The sequence below is a fragment of the Lichenostomus cassidix genome, chromosome 5 (genome assembly GCF_008360975.1).
Source record: "Lichenostomus cassidix isolate B80296 chromosome 5, HeHo_3.0, whole genome shotgun sequence".
NCBI lineage: Eukaryota > Metazoa > Chordata > Aves > Passeriformes > Meliphagidae > Lichenostomus > Lichenostomus cassidix.
The window spans coordinates 1,732,216-1,743,661 of NC_139486.1; the positions used below are offsets into that span (position 1 = coordinate 1,732,216).

The window sequence follows — 11,446 nt, forward strand, 5'->3', positions numbered from 1 at the left end:
GGTGCCCTCAGTGTTAATTTTCTGTGTTCAGGAGCACCCAGTGTGAATTTTGGTGTTGCTCAGAGGTCCCCAGAGTGAGTTTTGGGGACTCGGGTGTCCCCAGTGCTAATTTTGTGGGTTCAGGTGCCCTCAGCGTTTATTTTGGGGTGGTTCAGGTGTCCCCAGTGAGAACTTTGGGGTGGTTCAGGAGTCCCCATTGTGAATTTTGTGGGTTCAGGTGCCCCCAAGTGTGATTCTTGGTGTTGCTCAGGTGCCCCCAATGCAAATTTTGAGGTGGTTCAGGTGTCCCCAGTGTGAATTTTGTGGATTCAGGTGTCCCCAGTGTGGATTTCGGGGTTGCTCAGGTGCCCTTGGCGTTAATTTTCGGGTGGTTCAGGTGCCCTCACTGTGAATTTTGATGTTGCTCTGGTGTCCCCAGAGTGAGTTTTGGGGGCTCAGGCCCCCTAAGCGATAATTTCGGTGTTGCTCAGTTTCCCTCAGCGTTAATTTTGTGGGTTCAGGTGCCCCCAGTATGAATTTTGGTGTTCCTCGGATGTCCCCAGTGTGAATTTGGGGTTGCCCAGGCCCCCTCAGCGCTAATTTTGGTGTTGCTCAGGTGTCCCCAGAGTGAGTTTTGGGGGGTCAGGTGCCCTCAGCGCTAATTTTGTGAGCTCAGGTGTCCCTAGTGTTCATTTCGGTGTTGCCCAGGCCCCTCAGCGATAGTTTCGAGTTGCCCAGGCCCCTCAGCCATAGATAATTCGATAGTTTCGGAGCTGCCCAGCTCTCTCCCTCAGCCGTTTCCATCGCCGATGGCGGCGCTGCTCGCCGCGCCTGCGCGCTGCGGCCGGAAGGCTGGTCCCGCCCGGCCCGGCGGATGTTGCGGCGAGCCGCGCTGAGGGAGCAGAGCAGAGCAGGCAGGGCGGCGGGCGGAGCGGCAGCGCCGGGCCGCGGTACGAGCGGGACGGGCCGGGCCGGGGGCCTCTGCGGGGCGGGCTGGGCTCGGGCCGGGCCGGTAACGGCGGCGGGCAGCGCGATGTCGCGACAGTTGGGCGTGAGGAGCCCGCCGGGCCCGCTGTGCGCTCGGCCATGTCGCGACAGCAGATCGTGTCGTGAGGAGCTCCCGGCTGCCCGCCGCGGTGTGTGAGGGGGGCGGGCAGAGCAGGGAGCTGAGGGGGAAATGGCTGCGGGGGGCTCGGCCCGGCCTGTCTGAGGGGAAAAATCAATAATATAATCACAATACGCTACAACATACATATAATATGCATATTTAATATATATTCTATCTCCGAGGCGGTGAACGCACCGCTAGCTCGAAGCAGGCAGGTTGCACGGAGCTGTGGGCAAGGCTCGCTAATCTAAATTAGAAATCGTAATTAAAGCTCAGAGATAACCCCCCGAAGGTGATGCAGCGTCTGCGTCGTGGGAGTGATTAAAATTAAACAGCGAGAATCCCTCAGGAGCGGTGCAGGAGAATAGCAAAGCCAGAATATCCAAGCCCGGAGTGCAGGCTGTGATTGTCCCACTGAAATCCTTTTCCCTGGCTCTGGGTGCACAAACTTGGCTGTTTGGGTTCCCTGAGCTTTGGGTCTGTGTCTCCCCAGGACAGTCTGGGGTTTGGCATTCCGTGCTGGTGGGTTTGGAGAGATGTTGGTTCTGTGGGGTTGTGTGTGGGATAGATGACACCGTGGGAAGGTGTGTGTGGGGGACACTAAAGCTCCAGGAGGTGCCACTACTGTAGGCAAAACTGCTGAATTTATTCCCCTGGGGATTGTTTTTTTGACGTTGTGGAATGGTTCGGATTGGAAAGGACCTTAAAGCTTATCCAGTGCCACCCCTGCCATGGCAGGGACACCTTCCACTGTCCCAGGTTGCTCCAAACCCCAATGTCCAACTGGCCTTGGACACTGCCAGGGATCCAGGAGCAACCACAGCTTCTCTGGGAAAATCAATTAATGTATTTCTAGATAAGATTTAATTTTTTTTTTTTTTTAACGGAGGCTTTGGCTCAAATTGGCAACTGAAACCATTATAAATCATGCGCCACTGAGGAATCCCCACCTGGAAGTTTCTTAATTCATGGAATAACCTTTCCTGCTGAAACATTAGCGTGAAAGAATCAACAGTGTGTGGTTTCTCCTGGTTTTTCCCTCTGTTTTCCCAAGCCCCACGCTGTGTCAGGTGGGGTTTAGGTTGGATACCAGGAAAAAGTTCTGTCCCCAGAGGGTGCTGGGGCACTGAACAGGCTCCCCAGGGAAGGGACGGAGCTCCAGGAGCGTTTGGACAATGCTCTCGGGGCAGGGTGGGATCTTTGGGATGTCTGCTCAGGGCCAGGGGCTGGGCTGGCCGATCCAGCTGAGGGAATTCCCTCTCGCTGTGTGTGCAGCATCCCGAGATGGCCGATGAGAACGAGGAGCTGCCGGCAGACGAGGAGCTGCCGGCGCCGGCCGAGGATGCCTTCGAGCAGCTGGAGAACGACAGCCCCGCGGAGCGCAGCGGGCACGTGGCTGTCACCGACGGGCGCTGCATGTACGTCTGGGGAGGATACAAGGTACTGCCGCCTGGAACAGCCACCCACCGCGCTAGGAATGGTGTCCCATCCAGCTGGGAGGGACTCGGGGAGATTATTCCTCCCCCGGAACACCACAGCTCTGTTGAACAATTTGTAATGTGACATCGGGGTGTTTTGCAACGCTGGGATAAATCATGGGTGTTAAACCTTGGCAGATGCATGGATTTTGGGGTGTTGTTTGCCTCTGGCACAGGGTGAAGGGAGTATTGGAATTGTGCACTCTGGGAATGGTGACTTTATTTTGATTTTATTTACACAACTGGTTTTTGGGGGTTAAGGATCCCGGGTTGGTGGTTGTCACACTGGGGATGCCTGTGCTGCAGCACAACAAAATCATTTTCGTGACAAAATCATTGTCAATGACCTCAGCAAATAAACTCCTTTCAAGGAGGAAGTGGGAAATGAAAAAGGAACTTCTGGCTTATTTGTGCTCCCTGGCTTGGGCCATAAAACAGAGGTTTAACTTCAATTTACCCCTGTCTGGCTCTGCTGGGAGCTGATTGTCCCCAGCAGATGCTAAATTAGGCTGATTCCTGCTCTCCATGCAGGTGGGAGCTACAGGAGTGTGGGAAGTACAGGCACTGCTCCTGCTGTGACCTGTGCCATGATTAGGTCCCAGAAGGGGTGTAAACATTCCCAGGAGTCTGTAATTCCATGTGTCAAACATCCTAACGCTGCCTTTCCTTCTCTGACCTGTCCTGCAGAACGCCCAAGTCCGGGGATTTTATGACTTCTACCTGCCTCGGGATGAAATATGGATCTACAACATGGAAACTGGAAGATGGTACAGTAAATCATTAATTTGGGGAAAAAAATAGAGAAATGCTTAAATTGGTGTGGAAAGCTTGCAGAGGGGCTGAGCTGGGAGAGAATTCCCTGATCCTTTTGTTCCCACCTATCAAACTGTTGCAAAAATGTGTAAAATATTTTAGGTTGGGGTTTTTTTCCTGTGAAAACATAATTTTTCCCAGGGTGAAGTAGGAGAGGCAGCTTGGATAGGAGTGTGTGATCATTAGTGTGAAGTGTTTTGGGATTCCTGGGATAGGGTAGAGCAGCTGGAAATTGTGTTTGTACCACTTCTGATTACAGTGGTGGCCAGGGAATCCCTGTTGAGTTTTTGTCCTTTTCAGGAGTTGTTTTTAAAGGCTGATGCAGCCAAAGAAGCTCCTCAGTGCTTTGCAGGAAGTGGGATTTCAGCCGTGCTTCCAGCCCTCCCTGAGGTCAGGAACAGCCTTGGACAAGGGCTGGAATCTCCTCTTTGAGGTTTTCATGTTTACAAACAGGAAAAATCCAGGAGCAAAGCAGAAACCTGCAGTTTACGCAGGTGAATCCTCTTTGCCTGAGGATTTGGAGCATTCCAAACTCCTGAGCTGTGCAGATGGGATTCCTTCCCCCCAAAAAACCAATGTGTTAATTAAACAGCCATTTCCCCACTTCCTCCCTCAGAACAGAGTAGTTTTGTGAGTTGTTACACCTGCAGAGGTGGGAAAAACTGAGATTTGAATGTCCACAGTGACCTGTTGTGATTAAAGCCCTCTGAATAAAACCATCCTTGTTCACTTTGATCAGATTAAATATCACCCTGTTTTTCCAGGAAGAAGAGCAAGACAGAGGGAGATGTTCCCCCCTCCATGAGTGGCAGCTGTGCAGTGTGTGTGGACAGAGTGGTTTATCTCTTCGGGGGGCACCATGCACGGGGCAACACAAACAAGGTCAGCAGTTCCTTCTGTCCATCCTTTCCCATGGGGATTGTGTCCTGGAACCTTCACAGCACTGCAGGAACACCCCGACCTGGCAGTGCTTCTGTTCTTGTGCAATTCCCCCATCAATTGGATTGTGTCCCTGCCTCTGAGTTTGCTGACTTTTAAAAGATGGGGATTGCCAGAGTTGCCTGAAGTAATAGCAGGAGCTGATCTGGAACTGCTCTGTGGTGGTTTGAAATGTTTCTCTTCCCTGGAGTCTGTGCTAATCCCAGAATCATTTAGGTTGGAAAAGTCCTCCAAGATCCCTGAGTCCAACCTTTGACCAATCACTGCTCTGTCAACTAGAATTAATTAGTGATATTTTCTGATATTCTGGCAATTAAATAGTTTTGGCCTATATAAATACATAGTTTATATATTTAACTGTAAGATTATGTATTTCATATGTAAATACAAACTAGAAGGAGTTTGATGGAATTTTTGCAGACAGTTTGATACTGAGATTTAATACAAACCTCATTTGAAAGGTGTAATTTCTTCCCTTCCTGCTGTGCATTCTTACATTTCCATTGTTTTATGTGAGTGTAGCAGCTGTTTCACAGAATCACAGAATTAATCAGGTTGGAAAAGACCTTTGAGATCAGTCCAACCTATGACTAAACACCACCTTATCAGCTAAAGCAGGGCACTGACTGCCACGTCCAGTCTTTTTCTAAACACCTGTTCTCTTCTTGTAAAACTATATCAATGCAGGGAAGGGATAGAACTGTAAAAAAAAACCCACTTTGTAAAATTTTAAACCTTTTTAAATTGTAAGACAGTTGTACTCTGTACACCCCTTCATTGTATCCCACATCAGCTTTTGGATGCTGAAACTCAATGTCCATTGCCCTGTTAGTTGTGTGAAATGTGTTTGAGTCTGCAAAAAGGTCAGGATTTGCAAATCCATATTTTGTTCCAAATGTCTTCAGTGCTCTGTTCCTCAGCTAGGAAAAGAACTTTTCATTTATTATTATTTCTATACCAACACATGTTAATTAAAAGCTACTGTTTAATATTAGACTTGAGCTTTGAGCTGAGCCACGTGAGTTTAAAAATTCTCTTTATTTTCTCCAGTTCTACATGTTAAATTCCAGATCCACAGACAAAGTGCTGCAGTGGGTGAGAGTGGAGTGCCAGGGGGTGCCCCCCTCGTCCAAGGACAAGCTGGGGGTGTGGGTGTACAAGAACAGGTGAGGACCCAGCTGGAGAGGGACTGGGGACAGGGGATGGAGGGACAGGACACAGGGAATGGCTTCCCACTGCCAGAGGGCAGGGATGGATAGGAATTTGGGAAGGAATTCCTCCCTGTGAGGGTGGTGAGGTTGTCCAGAGAAGCTGTGGCTGCCCCTGGATCCCTGGAATGTCCAAGGCCAGGCTGGACAGGGCTTGGAGCAACCTGGGACAGTGGAAGTTGTCCCTGCCATGACAGGGGTGGCACTGGATGGGATTTAATGTCCCTTCCAACCCAAACCATGTGTGACAATTTTGGAGTTTAACTCTTGTGCTGCTTTGGCCACTCCATGGAGAGAGCTTCCAGTTAGGATATTTGCTGCAGAGTTAGGGATTTGCTGCAGAGACTCAGGAAAGGTGGGAAAACCCTTGTGTGTCCTTTCCAGCTGGGGATGCTCTGCAGTTCTGTGGAATTGCCCACAGTGCTGGTTTTCAGGTCCTTGATGTCGGGAGTGAATTCATCATTGCCACACCTGATATGATCAGTTTAGATGTAAATCTCTGCAGGGCTGCAGTTGTGGGTGGTTAATTATGTGGTGCAGATTGTTTTCTGTCGCTCCATAATCCTGTAGGAATTTCTGGCAAAGCCATGCCAGTTTCTAATACAGGCTAAACCCCAGAGATAAAACTTGAAGGTAAATTCATGTAAACTCCAGGAAAGCAGTGTGGGAGCCCTGGAGGCAAAGGGTGAAGTGCAGTGACCAGGCAGCACAGACTGGTAGCTTCACAGATTTGGAAGTGGAGCAAAGCTGAGAAGCCTGAGGCTGGAAAACATCTCCAGAGGGATTTAGTGTGGGTGGGAGGGTCGATGAGGCAACAGAGCCCCACACCTGGAAATCCAAAGCCAAAGGAGCTTCCCTGGTTTTCCAGTTTGAGCACAGCCTGTATATTTATTTTTATTTTTCTATTCTATAAGAACAGATGTGACAATTTCTGACAGCTCTTGATCCATGTTCTCTTCCAGGCTGATATTTTTTGGAGGCTATGGCTATTTTCCTGAAGGGAAACAACGCGGAACGTTTGAATTTGATGAGACCTCTTTTTGGGTAAGTAACCCTGGAAGCCATTTCTGTTTCAACTTTTAATAATTAATCAGTGCTTATTAAAACTTGTTGCTTCTTTATGTTTTTTTTTTTCAAAGAATTCAGGTCTTCCTAGAGGGTGGAACGACCACGTGCATGTTCTGGACCTTGAAACTTTCACTTGGAGCCAGCCTATAACTACGGTAATTAATGGTCTGCTGCCAGTTAATTAAGTCACAGCTCAGTAATGTTAGTTAGTGGTGTTCTTGAAGCCATTTACACTGAATTTAAACATTTATGCAGATCTGCTCTCCAAAAAGAGGAAATTTGCCTTTTATTTTGTTCTGTCTTCATCCATTTTTTCCTGCCACTTGCTTTGGTTCATGCTTCGGTTGCGCTGCGCTCCCAGGGAGCTCAGGATAAAGAAATGTGTGGTTTGCTGTCACCCTCACTGCCATGTGAGGGTTTGGTTCATGTCCCTTGAGTGCTGAATTGTGGTCAGGAGAGAATTCAACACTCCTAACTGCAAATACACATATTTAGAGTGCTCCAGGAGTGTTCAGGAGCAGAGAAATGAGGGAATGTTGCCACAGAGTTGGAGGAAATGAAATACGAGACAAGTAACTCCAGGTTGCCAAAGAATTGCTCTGATTACTTCATACAGGTCACAAGTATTTCAGAAACTCAAAAAAAGTGTTTAATGGAATCCCAGAATAGTTTGGGTGGGAAGAAACCTTAAAGCTCATCCAGTGTCACCCCTGCCATGGGCAGGGACACCTTCCCCTATCCCAGGCTGCTCCAAGCCCTGGCCAGGAACACTTAATGATTTATGAATATAATCATTTATTATGTCACTGTCTCATTTAAAGCCTGTCTTCTGTGGCTGAACCCAGTGCTAAAAGCAAAATTTATACAAGAGAGAAAAAATAAACCCCATTTTTAATGAGTTCTCTGATCTTCCATCCATCAAAAAGCAAGTCTGCACACAGGCTGATTTACTGGCTGTTTTTTTTTTCACTCTGTTCCTTGCTGGCCTTAAATCTGAGTTGAGTTGAGCCTCTCTTGTCCCCTGGTGACAGATTTGTGATGTCCCTGTTCCTTCCCCAGGGTAAGACCCCATCCCCTCGAGCTGCTCACGCCTGTGCCACGGTTGGGAACAGGGGTTACGTGTTTGGAGGAAGATACAGGGTAAGCCCAGCCCAGTTTCACCCTGGGATACCCAAAGGATGATATCTCATTAGGAGATCTGAACCACACTCTGCTTTCTTGTAGGAGTCCAGAATGAACGACTTTTACTACCTGAACCTGGACACATGGGAGTGGAGTGAAATGTGGGTACTCAAACTTGATCCATGTAAAATTCCTTGTGTCTAAAGAAATTAAAGTTGTCCTTGAGTCACTGCAGTATCCTGCAGATATCTGAAAAATAATCAGAGCAGAAAAGAGCAGCAGGATTTCGTTGTCCTGGTGGTGATTAGGTTGTTTTTATTGCAATCCAGACTCACCCAAGGCATCTGCCCCGTCGGCCGGTCGTGGCATTCCTTAACGCCGATTTCCTCGGATCACCTCTTCCTCTTTGGAGGCTTCACCACTGACAAGCAGCCCCTGAGTAAGTCATTCCAAAGGGATTTAGTGGTGGCTTCGTGCTCTCGAATAGCTGTGCACAGGAGCTTGAATAATTGCCTTGAATTCCTTCTGAATTCCTCCTGTCTGCTCCTGATCCAACTCCTCATGGCCAACAGCTCATTGCACAGAGCAGGAGTTGCTGAGTGTGTGGAGACAACAGAACTTCCAGCAGTTCATCTGCTCTAAAAATGTATCCAATGCAAATTGCACTTTTTAACAGCTTTACAATTCTCCACCTTCACTCCCATAAACCTCTGTTATACTAAACACCTGTTGTCACACAGGAGCCAATGCTTTGTATGGTTTTTCCCAAAATATTTGATTGATCTAGTCACAGAAATGGGCTGTGCTACACGAGAGTATTTGTTCATTGCAGCAAACTTACAGAACTAACAGAATCCTGTTTATATCTGGGATTTTGCTTGCTTTCAGGTGATGCCTGGATTTATTGTATCAGCAAGAACGAGTGGGTACAGTTTGAGCATAACTACTCCGAAAAACCAAGGTAAGGCAGACAGTTCCATGGAAAATTATTATAAAAGGGGTGTGGAAGCACTTGGCAGTGACTGTCAGAGACAGGAGAGAGAGAACACACATTCCTCCTCCCAGCTCTCCTTTCCATGTGTCCCAGAGGTGCAGGTTGTTGTGAGCTCCCAGAATTCTGGGTGAGTGCCACACAGGGCAGGAGCTGCAGGCAGCCTGTAGCTCAGTGTCTGTGAAACAGCAGCAAACATGGCATTTAGGGTTTGATCCTGGGATTTAGGGTTTGATGTGGCTGCAGAGGCCTCTGAGCTGTGTGTGGCAGCAGCAGAGCTAACTGGAACCAGTGTCCCTGCTCTGCCAGCAAACTGGGCACAGCCTGGTGTCACCAAGGCCCTGGCCAGAGACTCATCCTGTGCACACCCAGGGATGTTCTTGGCTTCCTGCTGAGGAGATTGGAGTTGATGACCTGCAATTTAAAGCCCCAAAAGCTCTGTGATGCACGAGTGTGGCATGGAAAACACGAGTCTTCCTCCATCTGCTTTAGGAAGTGATCTGAGCCAGGTTACTGAGCTAAAGCAGTGACACCTCCTGGTTTTCCCCCTTTGGCATGGCTGGGTTGAGGAGGGATCTCTGGAGCTGGGATTTTGGTTAATGCAGAGCTGCTTTCTGTTCCCAGGCTGTGGCACACGGCCTGTGCCAGCGAGGAGGGCGAGGTGATCATCTTTGGGGGCTGTGCCAACAACCTTCTGGCCCATTCCAAAGCTGTGAGTTGGTTTTGAGCTTTCCTTTCCCATGGGATCTGCAGTCCTGGATCACTCCAGGGAGTGTGAGGTGATCTCCTGGGGATCACAAATGTGCACAAACAAAGCCTGAGGGGGAAATGCTTTGCTCATGTCTGAAATCCCTCAGTGCAGATGTGTGAAGGCTCAGAAACCTTGAAGACTTCCTCCAGTGGGAGGCTGGAATGGGATAAGCTTTAAGGTCCTTTCAACCCCAACCATTCTGGGATTCCCTGATTCCATGAGTGGAATTCCATGATTGGCTGCTTTGGCTCCTGCTGTGAACCCACAGAACCAACTCTGTCTCTCTCCCACCCTCCAGGCTCACAGCAACGAAATCCTTGTGTTCTCCCTACAACCAAGATCTCTTGTAAGGTAAGAAAGCAACACTTCACCATGGAACTGCTGTGTCCCCAGCTCAGATGGCAGGAGGGAATTCCTGTGAGGAATTTTCTGGCAGAGGAAGCTCTGGCAGAGGTTGCCCAGAGAAGCTGTGGCTGCCCTTGGAAGTGTCCAAGGCCTGGTTGGGCTCGGAGCACCCTGGGACAGTGGAAGGTGTCCCTGCCCGTGGCTGGGGTGGAATGGGATGATCTTTAAGGTCCTTCCATCCCAAACCATTCTGTGTTTCTAAGACATCTGGGGCAGTTACCACTAGACCTGTTTATGTTCCTTAAATACTGGAAAACATTTCTCCCTCTACCAAACGCTGCCAGAGCAGCAGTCAGGTGTGAGGACAGAGCAGGATTCCCCTCAGAGATCACCCTCAGCTGTGCTGGCACAAGCCCCCTGTGCTGACAGCACCCCTGTATCCCCAGGCTGTGCCTCGAGGCAGTGATCTGCTTCAAGGAGATGCTAGCCAGTTCCTGGAACTGCCTGCCCAAGCACCTTCTGCACAGCGTCAACCAACGCTTCGGCAGCAACAACACCTCGGGCTCCTGATTGCCGCGGGGCGCCGCCGGGCCAGCTGCGGGCAGGGCACTCCCACCCCGGGACAAAGAAACGATAAAGGTGTGTCGGTGAACCCTCTGTGTCGTAGGTAGTCGCTTCTCGCCTTCCCGTTGCATGTGAATGGCCTAGAGAGAACCTATTTTTGTGTCGAGATGTTTGCAATAAATGTATTTCATGGCAGAGGAGACGGAGCCTGAGCTTAAGCCGCAGCCAGGTGCGGGGTTGTGCAGCCTGAGGGGATGAGGCCAACCCCGAGAGCGAGGGTGTCCTGGGGACAGGAGAGGGGCAGTTTTGCAGGGAATGCTGAGCACACCACGGCTCTGGAGAGCTGCTTTAGTGGAGGCTGCAGGTCGTGTTTAGCCCACAGCTTCACGTTTTGCCACAAACGCTTAAGGTCAGAGAAGCAGGATGTGGAACTTGTCCTGTCGTCAGTCGAGAAACTGTTGTAAACCTGGAGATGTTAAAGCACCACTACTCTCTGCTTGGCTGTAGTTTGGTTTTTTTTTTTTGAATTTTTATGTTGTGGAACTTCAATTGTGAACCTTAGGTAGCAGATATTCTGCCCTGCGAGTGAAACTGAGTGCTTGTGCCTCTTTCCATCCCTGTGGAGCTCCCCTGCACCTGGAGCAGCTGCAGGCATTTCCCCTGGCTGCAGGGACATGGAGCTTTCCCAGCTCTGGGGACACAGGGGATAGGGACAGGCTGTGCTGCTGTGGGGAATGGGGGGGGATCATGTTTCAAGCTGTCTTCAAAAAACAATTAAAAACTGACTTCTAGAACAATTCCTGTGCTGTAATTCCTGGTAGATGCCATGGGTTTATCCTGACTCCCAGCCCTGCTTTTCCTGCCCTCCACAGGGTTTGGCACAGCTGGGCTGGGGGGATCTAGGTCTGCACCTTCCCTCTCTCCCCAGCCAGGGAATGTCTGGGGGGAAATACAATTCCACCTTCCCAGAGGAAGCTTTCTCCACTGGAACTGCCCTCTGGAAAGCTCCAGAGGCACAGGGGAGGAAGGAACTAAACACCCCAGAGTTTTCCTGCCCCAAGTTTCAGAGCCTTTGCCAAG

General features: G+C 49.6%; 1 protein-coding gene across 2 annotated transcripts; it reads left to right on the plus strand.

The window, feature by feature from the left end:
• The first annotated feature begins 812 nt into the window (after positions 1-812).
• On the plus strand, positions 813-11,163 carry KLHDC2 (kelch domain containing 2). Of its 2 annotated transcripts, none has more exons than XM_085060901.1 (14): positions 813-929; positions 2,363-2,527; positions 3,253-3,332; positions 4,143-4,260; positions 5,368-5,483; positions 6,488-6,569; positions 6,665-6,748; positions 7,653-7,733; positions 7,818-7,876; positions 8,045-8,154; positions 8,604-8,676; positions 9,331-9,418; positions 9,756-9,808; positions 10,249-11,163. In XM_085060901.1, exons 2-14 carry the CDS (start codon positions 2,372-2,374, stop codon positions 10,370-10,372), a joined length of 1,224 nt encoding a protein of 407 aa, XP_084917027.1. In that variant the 5' UTR covers positions 813-929; positions 2,363-2,371; the 3' UTR covers positions 10,373-11,163. The 2 variants fall into 2 exon arrangements, with proteins under 2 accessions (XP_084917027.1, XP_084917026.1); XM_085060900.1 differs by lacking the exon at positions 813-929 and adding an exon at positions 2,057-2,157.
• Positions 11,164-11,446: the final 283 nt, after the last annotated feature.

What these genes read in the sequence shown, in the direction of transcription:
- KLHDC2 (XM_085060901.1), top strand. Translation starts at nt 2,372, where the DNA reads ATGGCCGATGAGAACGAGGAGCTGCCGGCAGACGAGGAGCTGCCGGCG. An exon ending in GTGTGGGTGTACAAGAACAG is followed by an intron (nt 5,484 to 6,487) that starts GTGAGGACCCAG and finishes GTTCTCTTCCAG; the next exon opens with GCTGATATTTTTTGGAGGCT. An exon ending in CACTGACAAGCAGCCCCTGA is followed by an intron (nt 8,155 to 8,603) that starts GTAAGTCATTCC and finishes GCTTGCTTTCAG; the next exon opens with GTGATGCCTGGATTTATTGT.